Source organism: Prosopis cineraria, unplaced genomic scaffold, assembly GCF_029017545.1.
Source record: "Prosopis cineraria cultivar Desert tree isolate PC_DT_omini unplaced genomic scaffold, ASM2901754v1 PC5, whole genome shotgun sequence".
NCBI lineage: Eukaryota > Viridiplantae > Streptophyta > Magnoliopsida > Fabales > Fabaceae > Prosopis > Prosopis cineraria.
The window spans coordinates 821,450-835,564 of record NW_026555336.1 but is presented as its reverse complement, the minus strand read 5'-3'; the positions used below and the strand labels follow the sequence as shown (position 1 = coordinate 835,564).

At 37.1% G+C, this 14,115-nt stretch overlaps 1 protein-coding gene and 1 pseudogene across 1 annotated transcript; both read left to right on the top strand.

Annotated features, from left to right (window-relative positions):
- Positions 1-1,027: 1,027 nt before the first annotated feature.
- On the top strand, positions 1,028-4,036 carry LOC129311807 (kinesin-like protein KIN-7H). The gene is given in 10 exon segments (XM_054954276.1): positions 1,028-1,383; positions 1,385-1,412; positions 1,727-1,816; positions 2,062-2,162; positions 2,242-2,355; positions 2,429-2,510; positions 2,670-2,732; positions 2,829-2,884; positions 2,990-3,113; positions 3,898-4,036. Coding segments are annotated over 8 exon segments (639 nt in total). The 5' UTR covers positions 1,028-1,230; the 3' UTR covers positions 2,837-2,884; positions 2,990-3,113; positions 3,898-4,036.
- On the top strand, positions 3,882-12,541 carry LOC129311435 (kinesin-like protein KIN-7H; annotated as a pseudogene).
- The last annotated feature ends 1,574 nt before the right edge of the window (positions 12,542-14,115 follow it).

The following is a 14,115-nucleotide window of genomic DNA, read 5'->3' as shown; positions in this document are numbered from 1 at the left end:
AAGGGCGTTGGTTGCAAGCATTTTATTGAAATTTACATCTCATGAAAGGAAGTTGCGAACGATGGAAGAAAATTTTCATGAACAAAAGACACTTGCATATGATGTAAGAATGTTGCATTTTCCTGTTGAAAATTTGCATCAAGCTGTCTTGCACCCGACAATAACTTGCACCTGATAGAGATTTTTTGCATTTTGCAAAAGAACTCTTGCATCCTTGGAGAAATTTGCAATTCATGGGAGAGTTTTACATCTCATGGATGGAAGTTGCGTATGACAAAAGAAAATTGGCACGGACGGAAAAAACTTGCGGATGATAGAAGGTTGCTTGTTTGTGCAGAAAGTTGCATCAAACTAAAAGACAAGTTGGTCATTTTGCAATCAGGTTTTATTCCCCTCAAGGACATGAGTCCTTGTACAAATTTCAAGTGCTTGTGGCAACTAAATTTTCCATAGGGATTTTTCAACAATTTCCCAAATTTTTTAAATATATAATCTTGTCATATGCTCACATAAATCCAATAAAAGCAACCAAATGAATTAGGCATCTAATTTTTTTTTTTTTGGGTCAAAGAATTAGGCATCTAATTATGAACGCTAAGTTCACGATAATCAAGTTAATAGGGGAGGGATATTTTATAAATAGATGTGTAATTAATATATCAATAATCAATCAATAGTAATATATAGAGAGAGAGCGAGAGAGAACATTATTCACTGTATATACATTTCGATATATTGATACGTGAAGCATGGATGGGACGGTAACTTTGCGTTTCGCTCATAAATATTAGCGCCTTGCTCTACCGTGGTTGGTTTTAGTTTTAAAGGCTAAAAATATGTATATTGTTATCGAAAAAAGTAAAAATGTTATGTTATAAAAATACATATACATACATACATACATATATATATATATGAGCGAAAGGCAAATTGAGAAGGTGACGCCATAGCCTCGCCTCCCCATAACCTCAAATCGTAGAGTCACAGAAACACTCATACATATATCCACAACGCATCCATGTAAAAAACTCGCGTTGAGATACAGAGATCGCCGAGAAGGAGGCTTTTCTTTGGCTTTCTCTCTTTTCGGGAAAAATTTTACCAGCTGAAGGCCAATAACTTTTAGAATATTCTAAATATGTGACATGTGGTCCAGTTTTCAGCCGGGAATTCGACTTTAAAAAGAAGAAAAGAAGGTGAAAAATAGGTTCTATTGGTAGAGAGGAGGCAATGCATGGCTTGACTGACAGTCAGGAGAGAATTCTTGTTTCTATTCGTCTACGGCCCCTGAATAGCAAGAAACGAGTGAGAAATGATGTGTCGGATTGGGGATGCATCAATGATACTACTCTCATATGCAGGAACAAGCTTTCGGTTTCCGACTAGTCCCTACCCAACGGTATATACATTCGGTACGAAGGCACATGAAACGTCCAAAACTTTGAGATATGATTCAATTAGCTTGAGGAGTAAGTCCAGAGATTATAACATTTGACGTTAAGCATACCCTGTAATGCTGGTACACAAGATACTGCAATTTTGTGCTGTAATATGTTATACAATTAATCATAGATGAAAAATTTTGGTCAAACAAAATCATAGATGAAATTGATGGTGGTCTATTATTTCTTGTATATGAAAAAATGATTGGTTTTTATTCTATCAAAATCATGAATGAAATAAAAAGGTATTTACCTTGTTTGATCTTGTTTTCTTTTGGCTGTAGACAGGGTATTCAGACCCGACTGACCCACAAGTCAGGTGTACGAAGAAGGGGCAAAGAAAGTTGCTCTTTCTGTTGTTAGTGGCATCAACTGTGAGTTTATTTCCTCGCTTTTTCATTTCCTCTTCATGAGCATCTTCATCCTCCCTGCCTGGGTGTTTGATATTCTTTTTTTTTTTTTTTGGGCAATGGATCAATTACACACACACAACCCTATGACTTAACCCTTTCCCATAGGGAAGGGTGACAGGCCCACCCCTACACCACTTGGGTTTAGGCTTAGAACCCACAGCCTCCCCTTTTAAGACGCCCATAGGTTTGATATTCTATTTGATCAGCAAGCGTCTTTGCATATGGACAAACAAGCAGCGGTAAGACATTCACTATAAGTGGTGTCACCGAGTGCACTGTGGCAGACATTTATGGCTACATAAAACAGGTAAATGAAATATGATAATATCAAGTCAATTCCTTGCCTATCTCAAACCAAATCCTGATCAGATATTAATTCCTTACAGCACGAGGAAAGAAAATTTGTTATGAAGCTGTCAGCAATTGAGATCTATAATGAATGTGTGAGGGACCTCCTTAGTTTAGACAGCACTCCACTCAGACTTCTTGATGATCCAGAGGTAAAAATGTTTAAATGTATTCCCAGAGTTACTATATATATGCACATTATATTAACAATTGGTCATTCACCAGAGAGGAACAGTAGTGGAGAAGCTTACCGAGGAAACTTTGAGGGACTGGAACCATTTTATAGAACTTCTTTCTTTCTGTAGAAGTAAGGATTAGTATGAAAGATTCTGCTTCAACTCAGTTACTTTCAGTAGTTTTCTAAATCTGTTTCTTTCTTTGTTCTTTCTTTGTTCTTTCTTTTTTCTTCTTCTATTAAAGTTTTTATCTCACTACAGCTAACCTTTGTGTGGTTGTATTTTTGTAGCTCAAAGGCAGGCAGGGGAGACATCCTTGAATGAAGCAAGCTCTAGATCTCACCAGATACTCAGTAAGTTTATCTTGTTGAATAGTACAGAAGTCAGAATATTTTGCAATTTTATATTGCTTATTCACTGACATTCTCCTAAATAATGTGACTCTTTAGACAATTGAAAGTTCTGTCTAGGAAATGACAAATCAAGCTCTCTTGCTGCTTCTGTGGTACGACGTGTTCTCTCAGATTGAAAGAAAATGAACAACAATCAAATTATTATGTGAAACAACGTAAATAGGAAATCAAAATAATAATTCATTTTCTTGATACAGAATTTTATTGATCTTGGGGGAGTGAACGTGCATCCTAGACATTATCAGCTGGCACAAGGTTAAAGGAGGGTTGCCACATTAATCGAAGTCTATTAACTCTAGGAACTGTTGTCCGCAAACTCAGGTTAGCTTGTCCTATATGGTCTGTTAAATAAGGCTTACTGATCTGTCTAATGCCAGCATTCCAAAAAGATACATAAGTTGAATTAATCTTTCTTTACCTCTACTGTCGTTCATGTCATTACTCGTTTATGCATATAATTGGCAATATGTTTTGCATCAAAAACACTTCACTGGGTTTATTTTGACCTTCAACTCAGTATTTTTCTCTCTCTCTGAGACAAATAGGTCCCAATCCTTGTTAAAAAGATTGAGAACTTATACCAGATACATGAGGTTGGTTATTGTCAAAGGGCATTTCAACTCAAGCTTTAGACCATGACTAGTTCATAATCTTCTATCGAATCCCTCACATGAAAGTCGGGCTTAAAGTGTGGACAAAGCAGAGGTCCATGTATCTTGTGTTGAAATTTTATCTAATTAGAAAGAATGGAAGGGGCAAGAATCAAACTCCACATCTTTTGATCATAGAGACTTCAATATAATGTCAGAAATCTACTTCAACTCAACCGTCAAGTAAGACTTGATAATTTTACTACAGTAAAAATATTCTTTTTATTTTAGCTCCAAACTACATAAATACTTCAGAATGCAACCACATGTTTATGCATCCATTGCTAAATAGTGCAGTAATTTGTGACTTCGTGAGCATATGAATGCTTCGTTTTTTGTTTCCAAAATTCCCTGAGTCAATTAATATTATTGACATTTGATATATTGGAATTCTTGTATCTACTTTTCTAATTGTTTTGTTTCGCTTTATCTGAATGAAATGAATTTGGTTTTAGGAAGAAATGGACACATTCCTTACAGGGATTCAAAGCTTGCCCGCATACTGCAGTCCTCTTTAGGAGGCAATGCAAGAACTGCAATAATCTGCACTATCAGCCCTGCACGAAGCCCTCTTGAACAAACCAGAAACACCCTCTTATTTGCAAGTTGCGCCAAAGAAGTCACCACTAATGCTCAGGTCAATGTACTGATGTCCGACAAAGCATTGGTTAAGCAATTGCAAAGAGAAGTAGCTAGACTAGAAAGTGAATTGAAAAAGTCACATTCAGTCTGCTTTACACCTGATTCTGCAGCATTACTAAGGGAAAAAGACCTCGAAATTGAAAAGGTAATAAATAAGATCTTAATAACAAAAATGATTTTTTTTTTAATGCTCTATCATTGAATGTTCTGTGTCTGTGTCATCAAGGACAAAACAAAAATTGGTAAAATACAGTGGTTAATGTTATAACATATCATGTTGTACAACGTATATATTTTTCCTTTTGAAGATTACTGTTTGTAAAATAGTACCAGTCTCAGTTTCAGTCCCAGTCCCAATTGATTGTTCATTTATTTATATTGTTTCTACAATATTTTGCTGCTTAAACGTTATCGTACTCTCACACACACACTTTTTTTTTTTTTTCGGTTGATTTTGCTTCGGTGTGTTTGTTTTTTTCAGCCTCAAGTCCTCCTTTTCTCACATAAGCTTTCTCGTGGATTTGTAATGGATTAACTTCATTTTTATGCGATATTTTTCATTAATTATCACTAGTAAGCTTGAACGCTTTTAATACTCTCACCTTCTTGTAATTTTTCCTTCTCGATAAAATAAATCAAATGCTGTGGCTATCATTTGGACACTTTCTACACCAATAAATTTACAGATCAGAACCTAAATGGTTCTTACGTCCTTCATTTGGCAAATAAGATAATACAAATGTATGCCTTCTTTGATTCTCATTTTGATAAGCTCAGATCTCCATATTATTTTGATTGTTATGAAATTATTCTTTATGGAAGCTTGGTGTTATGATCCGTAATTTTTCATGAGGTTAAGCTTGTTTGGAATGTTCTAGAATCCTCCAAAAGTCCCTTAAGAAGGCTAGAGTGTGTAAGGAGATCTTAGAGAAATCCACACAACTTTAGCATGAATATTTTAATATAGACTCTGGATATTTTCATGTAAAAATCTAGATATATTTTGTAAATATCTCGCTGAGAATTCTAGAGAATTTATGATAGTCATAGGATCAATTTAATCTTCATCATCCATTGAGGAGGTGAGAATTTTCTAAATTCAAGGCCTATAAATACCTCACTCCTCCTCATTTGTAAGCATCCTTGAGTTCTCAAGTAATACAAGTCCCACATTTCCCAAACTCTCTCAACTATCTTTTGCTTCTCAAGCTTTCCTTTTTCCTCAACTTAGCCAAGCATCCTCCTTCTCAACAAATTAGGCTTACTTACCATCTTCTAGTGACAAGTGTCTAAGTGCTGCATGGATTGAAAGACTAGCCCCATAACAGTTGATATCAGAGCATGGTTCAACCGTTGTGCTTAGAGGAAGGTATTGCACAATGGCACTTGAGGAAGGAAACATTGTCGGCGGGCAAGTGCAAGAGCATGCTCGTGTACAAGAAGAGCAAGCTCAAACCATATCCAAGTGAGGCAAGAGCAAGCTTCCAGCAGGTGAGTCTCTTGAACCTTAAGTTGCTAGCTTGGAAACTTATATATATAATGTGAGGATTACTATGGGGAAACTTGATGATCAACTCAGCAATCTCATTCAAGAGAATGCCGAGGTCATGCGTGCTGCCAAGTTGATAATTGAAGAACTTGGTCACGACTTTAGAAAAGATTTTCATTCCCTTCACTTATGCAAGTATGTCAAGGACGAGTTGCAAGGTTTACACTCCTAAATGGATGAGATTTGCCACGAATGGGAATCTCATTGTTGTGCAGGAAGCCCTATTAGTGGTAGTACTTCAAACACCACTTCTCAGGTTCTAAAGGTGCCTAAGTCAGCAATGTATAATGGGACTTGCAATGCAATAGTTGGGGAGAACTTTATCTTTGGCCTAGAACAATACTTCGAGGTCATGGGAGTAGGAGATGACTTGATCAAAATCAACAATGCTTCAACTTTTCTTTAGGATGTAGCCCAATGGCACTGAATGCATGTCGAGAGAGAGAGAGAAGGGCATTTGCATTCTCAACACATGGGAATTGTTTATGTCAGAACTCTGTAAGCACTTTATTCCTCACAATGCAGAGACTGAGGCTAGAGGTAAGCTTTGTAGGTTAAGACAAATTGATAGTATTCCTAACTACATCAAAGAGTTTACTATCATCATGCTCGAGATTGAAAACCTGTCCGACAAGGAGGCTCTTTTCCACTTCATGAATGGGCTCAAAGACTGGACTAGAGTAGAACTAAACAAATGCAAGGTGCAAATTCTGGATGAGCCAATTGCAATTGTTGAGTCTTTAATTGACTACTCTACCAAGACCAAGAAGCCTAGTCTTGGTAAGAGTGGGGGAGATAAAGGAGGATAGAAGAAGAACTCCGACCGTGGTGGCCAGAAGACCTTTGGTGAAAGTTCTAAACAGGATAAACCATCTTCAACCAAATGAGATCCTTCAAAGCCACTAAAGCCATGCTTCATATGTGATGGTCCACACTGGACTTGCGACTACTCCAACCACAAGGTAATAGATGCCTTAGTTGTTGAGATGAAGGAAAGGCAAGCCGAGGAACAAGAAGCTGACCTTGGTTCCTTGCAATACTTGAGTGCTTTGACTAGATTCTTTTCTCCAACCAAAGAGGAAGAGAAGGGTCTACTTTATACTAATTTTGTTATTGAAGGAAAGTCTGCTTCTACTTTGATTGACACCAGAGCAAGTCACAACTTTATGGAGGTCGAAGAAGCCAAACGTTTAGGCGTACAATTCAACAAGAGAGAAGGCACCATCAAGGCAGTAAACTTCCCTACAAACCAAGTTCTTGGGATCGCCAAGGATGTAAAGGTGAAGATTGGTGATTGGTAAGGTACGTTAGACTTTACTATTGTCCCATGGGTGATTTTATGGTTGTGTTGGAACTTGCTTTCTTTTGTAAAGTACATGCCTTCCTCATTCCTAAAGCTAAATCTTTAGTGGTCATTGACATGAACATGATTCGAGTAATTCCATTGAAGCGCTAGAAGAAATCAAAACTTATAATTTTTGCCTTGTAGTTCAAAAGGATCTCAAGAATTTAGAAAGCTATGTTGCCACCGTACATTCATTAGCTGAGGAAGAGGAAGGCACAATCAACTCAAAAAATGCCTTGTCGCCTTGTATCCAAGAGGTACTCAGGAGTACAAACACATCATGCTTGATGAGTTGCTAAAAAAACTACCTCTTAGAAGAGAGGTAGATCATCATATTGAGTTGGAGCCCAGTGCCAAACCATCTGCCTTAGTACCTTATCGCATGTCACCTTTAGAGCTTGTCGAATTAAGGTGACAATTTCAAGATCTCCTTAATTTAGGGTATATCCAACCATCTAAGCTCTCGTATGGTGCTCTAGTTCTCTTCCAGAAGAAGAACGATGGATCTTTACAAATGTGCATCGACTACAGGACCTTGAATAAAATTACAATCAAGAACAAGCACCCAATACTTTTGATCACTTACTTATTCGATCAGCTTGGAAAGGCTAGGTATTTCTTTAAGCTTGATCTATGATTTGGGTATTATCAAGTATGCATTGTCGCAGGTGATTGGCTGAAGACAACCTGCATAACAAGATATGGAGCATTTAAATTCCTTGTCGTGCCCTTTGAACTGGCGAATGTCCCAGTAACATTCTGCATGCTCATGAACAAGCTGTTCCACCCTTACTTGGACTAGTTTGTGGTGGTGTACTTGGATGACATCGTGATGTATAGCAGTACCCTTGAGGAACATGCTCAACACTTGAAGAAAGTCTTCCATATACTCTCTAATCATGAACTATACATTAAGTTAGAAAAGTGTTCTTTTGCCAAACAAGAGGTGGACTTCTTGGGGCATAAGATCAAGGATGGGAAGCTCATGATGGATCCAACTAAGGTTCAAGCTATTCAAGAATGACAGCCTCCTACCAATGTCTTAGAGCTAAGATCATTTCTTGGTTTGGTAAACTACTATCGTTGGTTCATCATGGGATATTCAACCATTGCTGCTACATTAATAGATCTTGACAATAGTCACAGAATTGCTAGGATACTTTTGAAAAGCTAAAGCAGATGGTTGCGCAAGAGTCTGTCATGTCCTTGCTGATTACTCTAAGCCTTTTGAGGTACAATGATGCCTTGAACTTTGCAATAGGAGGTCTGTTGATGCAAGAAATACACCCTATTGTGTACGAGAGCCCAAGCTGAATGACATAGAGAGGCACTACATGGTGCAAGAAAAAGAAATGTATGCTATCATTCATTGTCTTCGAACCTAGCGTCACTACTTGCTTGGAAGTTCACCATAATGATAGACGTGTCGCTACGAGCTACTTCTAGATACAAAAAAGAAGCTAAGCCCAAAGCAAGCTCATTGGCAAGAATCTCTTGCTGAGTTTGATTACCAGTTGGAGTACAAGCTAGGCAAAGCAAACGTGGTGGTGGATGTATTGAGTAGAAAAGCTGAGTTAGCTATTCTCTCAACAAGCATGCCCCAGAATGAACCAATCAAAGAAGGTATGTCTTAAGATTATATTGCAAGTGACCTAGTAAAGCTTGCTATAGAAAGCAAGACTCAAAGGTTTTGGGTAAACAATGGAATACTCTACACCATTGGGAACCGAGTCTATGTACCAAAATAGGGTAGCCTTTAAAGAGACATCCTCAAGGAGTGTCATGATTCAAAATGGGCTGGCCATCTAGGTATGGCACGAACGCTTTCTCTTGTGCAAAATCATTTTTACTGGCCACATATGCAAGATGATGTTGAAGCATATGTGAGGACTTGCATAGTATGTCAACAAGATAAAGTTGAACAACAACATCTAGCTAGCTTACTCGAACCCTTGCCAGTGGCTGAAAGACCATGGGAGAGTGTCTTAATAGACTTCATAGTTGCTCTTCTTAAGCCCAAAGGAAGTGGTAGCATCATGGTGGTGGTTGATAGATTTAGGAAATATGCCACCTTTATTTCAACCCCTACAGGTTGCAAAGTTAATGAAGCGGCATGCTTGTTTTTCAAACATATCATAAAGTTATCGTTAGTAATTGAGATCCCTAATTCATCGAGAAATCTGCAGAGAACTTTTTAAGATCTTGGGGACGGATTTGAACTTCTCAACAAGCTTTCATCCTTAGTGCGACGAACAAACAGAGCATATTAATACTTTGTTGGAGCTCTACTTGCGACATTATGTGAGTACACACCAATGAGATTGGGATAAGTTGCTTGATGTGGCTCAGTTCTCTTGCAACTTGCAACGAAGCAAGTCAACAGGTAAGAGCCCTTTTGAAATAGTTACTGGACAATAGCCTTTTAACACTGAGTGCTCTTACTTTACCATAGAAGGAAAACAATCCTGCCGCATACAAATTTGCCAAAGAGTTGGAAGAAGTAGACACACCAAAGCAAGCCTGGATAAAGCCTCCTAAAAGATGAAGAAGTAGGTGGACAAGAAGTGATGTCCCATCGAGTTTCAAGTTGGTGACTTGTTTATAATAAAGTTATTGCCAAATCAATTTAAGTCACCACTCAAGGTACACAAAGGCTTGGTTAGGAGATATGAAGGTCTTTTTCCCATCTTCAAACGTGTGGGAAAGGTTGCTTATCAGGTGCAACTTTCTCCCAAGCTTAAGATTCATCCTATTGTTCATATAAGTCTCTTAAAGAAATACTATGGAGATGAAGAAGAAGAAGATTCATCCTGAGATACAAGAGAGCACCCGTAGCACTCATCACAAAGTATGACAAGGAAATCGAGGAGATCCTTGCCAACAGGGTGATCAGGAAGATAGGAGTTCACATTGAGTACTTAGTCAAGTGAAGGGTTAAGCAGACTTTGAAGCAAGTTGAGAATGTGAAGACCTCCTGTGGCAGTTCATTGACCAAATCCAATGCTACAAGGAGGAAGGCACGATGAGGGCGTTGTGAAATTAAGTAAGGGAGAATGTCATTATCCGTAATTTTTCATGAGGTTAAGCTCATCCGTTTTAGAATCCTCTAGAAGTCCCCTGAGAAGTCTGGAGTATGCAAGGACATTCTAGAGAAATCCACACAACTCTAGCATGAATATTTTAATATAGACTCTCGATATTTCCGTGTAAATATCGAGTAGAGAATTTTAGAGAATCAACGATAGCCGTAGGATTGATTTAATCTCCACTGTTTATTAAGGAGATGAGAATTTTCTAAATTCAAGGGTAGGCCTATGAATACCTCACTCCTTCTCATTTGTAAGCATCCTTAAATTCTCAAACAATACAAGTTTCACATTTCCCAAGCTCTGTCAACTATCCTTTGCCTCTCAAGCTTTCCTTTTTCGTCACCTTAGCCAAGTATTCTTCTTCTCAACAAATCAGGCTGACTTAACATTTTTTAGTGAAGAGTGTTTAAGCGCTGTGCAGGCTGAAAGACTAGCCTTGTGATGTTGGACTAAAATATGGAGATGTTCACAGATTTCCATAGGCCCTGTACTAGACTTGAATTATGTCAAATGTACGGAAGACAAAAAATTATAATATAGATGGCAAACAAAGTGTTTTAAGGAGACTCCATTCGGTCTTTGAAATTTCAATGTGACCAATGCCTGTGAAATCGCGATAAATAACTACTGTAAAAGGGTGATATAACTTGCGATGGAAAATCCATTTTGTCAACCAATTTTCTTCAGTCATCTTCATTTTTGTATATAGTTTCTAATTATATGGTGTGAAACCAAGCATATGCCCTATACAAATTGAGAAATGAGGAGAATGCTTCCTATTATATATGTTACTTTTGGGCTGTAATTGCAGTTAAAGAACGAGGTAGCAGGGCTGACAATGCAGCGTGACCTTGCTCAATCCGAAATCAAGAATATGCTACAAATGGTTGGAGATAATATATCTTCCCCAGAATTGGTAAGTACCTTTTCCTAGCATTAAGTAAAACGTCTGCCTTCTTTGCCTAAATTTCCTGTCACTTCTCCAGGAAAGTTTTGATCCTCAATATCCCAAGTTACGTGTACGTAATTCATGGGACTTGGACAAAAAATCACCGGAGACGCTTAATTTATCATTTTTTCAATACACGGAGAGTGTTAGATCCTTTGAAGCATCTCCCTTTTCAGACGGACAATGTCTTGGTTCTGATGATATTTTGTTCCCACTTGCTGATTTTGAACTTAATTTGCCCCACGTAAATTCATCTTCAGTGCTATCAGTTACAGATTCTGATATTGAAAGGAGTGATTTGAATCCCAAGAACACGTAAGAACAGCACGATGAAAGTTTAGAGGACAGTTGTATCGGAGATATGTACAGTAAGTCGGAAGATGACACATTTACAGCTTCAAACCCTGCAGATGTAAGCCCAAACCCATACAGTGACTCTGATTTGTTATCTCCTGGGGCAAATATGGCAACCTCAGGAGTGAGTCAAGTTGATCATGGAGACGACGCTAACCTGGATTTGGTTTCGCCCGCGTTATCAATCACATCTGCCTCTAGAAGCTTGAAGATGGCCAGAAGCAGAAGTTGTAAAGCAAGTCTCATGATGAATCGACCTACATTTTGGTTTAAGAAGGAAGAAATGGTTGACAACACACCCCGAACAGCGATTGAGGGAAGCTTCACAGGAAGACCTGAGGGTCATGTTCAACAACTAAATTATAATAACAATGCCGAGATGCTGCCGAGAAATAGTTCTGGGTATTCTGTGGTGAGTGCTTCTGTGGACGTACAGAATGTCAAGTCCTCCAATGACAATGAAAGTGGCAGAGAAGGTACTTCAGCTACCGAGAGTAAGGAGAAGGAAGAGCAAAATCACGAAGAATTGAATCTACTAGACGACCATGAGGTAAATTTCTTCTGTTAATCTGCTTTCATTTCTTTCTTTCATCTTCTTCTAGGTTTGTTGCGGGGCATTGACACACGTAATTAAGGATCGTTTTACGATTGTTCTAAATAGACGTGGATTCTGTACAGACTTTGAGGTTGAACTGCACTATTCCTGATTCGTTTATTTATGAATTGTCCAGTTTGATGTAGATTATATATATATATATATATGTATGTATGTATGTATGTATGTATGTATGTATGTATATGCATGATAGGGTCCCGAGACAAGATTTGAGTGCATCATGCCCACTATGAGTAATAAAAATGTAGAGTCGGACCCAATGCAATCCGATGATGAAGGTCACTTGGAGTGGGTATCAGAGTTTAGCACGCTCCAAAAGGAGATTATTGAGCTGTGGCATGCCTGTAATGTTTCTTTGTACCACAGGACATACTTTTTCCTTCTTATCAAAGGGGATCCGTCGGATTCCAGTTATATGGAGGTAGAGCAATAGGAGGCTGTCCTACCTCATGCAAACTTTTTCCCAATGTGATAAGGGAGAAAATGGACATGCTACCCTTGCTTCAAGGTGCCATTTCAAATTTTCAGGTCCTGTTATACTCTCTTCGCTGGTAGATACGAAACTAACTAAATTATGCAGACTTATTTATTTTCATGAAACTTTACGGATATTTTTCAGTTTTAAATGTTAACACTACGTATAAATCTGCTAAAAATAAATTACATAATTTTTGTCACTTTTTCTAAATTTATAGACTTCTATCCTATGTAAACATTTTCTAAAATCAAAGAATAAAGTATACTAATTTTTCATGAATTTTATTTAAAATTACAAAAACTTCCGTTCTATTAATACAAAAGGTTTGTGTATATGATGAAAATAGAAAAGAAATTTGTATAATTTTTACAAAATTTGTAAAAAATTTTGTATAATTTACACTTTATTTTAGGAGAATTTTGTAAAGTTTTAAAAATAAAGAAAAATCTGTATAATTTATTAAAATTCAGATGAGATTTGTATTGGCTTTGAAAATAAAGGGGAAGCCTATTTAGTTTCTATCTTGATTATGGATATAATTAATTTATTTGGATATGTATATTCAATTATGAAATATATCAGTACTATTTTTTATTTATATATATAAAGTTCACAAAGACATATCAATACATAGATCGCATTCAAAAAGAAATAGAGAACTTTAAACTTGTGTCTCCCGACATTTAGTTTTAAACATTGATAATTTGTACCCCAAAAAATAATATATCAGCGCTGAGACAATCAAGAGAGATATGAAAAAAATGCCGTGTTTGTTATTGAGCTAAAAGGTATAATATATGCATAAAGAAATATATAACCTAATCAAGATTAATAATTACATAATAATGTCAAATAATATTTCCTAATAATGCTTAAGATATCTACACAATAATGATAGAGTATTTAGAGAATATTTTAGATAACATCTTCCTTCAAACTCAAGATGACTTAATAAAGAATGACTTGAGTTTGTTCACCAAGAACTAGAAGCAGCCTTGATGACAAGATTTCATAAACAAGTCAACTCGTTGATGCTTTGTTTGAATTTGAAATAAGTCGAATGGTGCCTCGAATAACATGTTGTCAAATGGAGTGACAATCAATCTTAACTTGTTTGGTCAACTCATGAAACACAATATTATGTACAATCTTGATCATGGCTTGATTGTTGCAATAGATGTTTGTGAAAGAGTATTAAGATACTCTTAGCTTATTAAGTAACCAACAAAGCTAAAGTATCTCAGTGGTTATATCTGTTAGTGAATGGTATTTTAATTTAGCACTGGAGCAAGAGGATAATGTTTGTTTCTTGCTCCCCCACGAGATGAGAGAATGACTAAGGAAGATATAGAAACTAGCTGTACACCATTGATCATCATGATCATCTCCCTAATCAACATTAGAGTAAGCTCGCATCGCAAGAGAATAGCTAGCTAAGAAGTGAAACCCGTGATATAGAGTACATTGATATACTAAATGATCTGAAGAATTACTGCATAGTGAGTAGTTTGAGGTTCTAACATAAATTGGCTAATAATGTGGACTACATAAATAATGTTAGGATGGGTCATGGTAAGATAGATAAGGTCCCTAACCAATTTATAGTAACAAGTTGGCTTATCTAACAAGGTGCCATTATTGGAGGTATAGT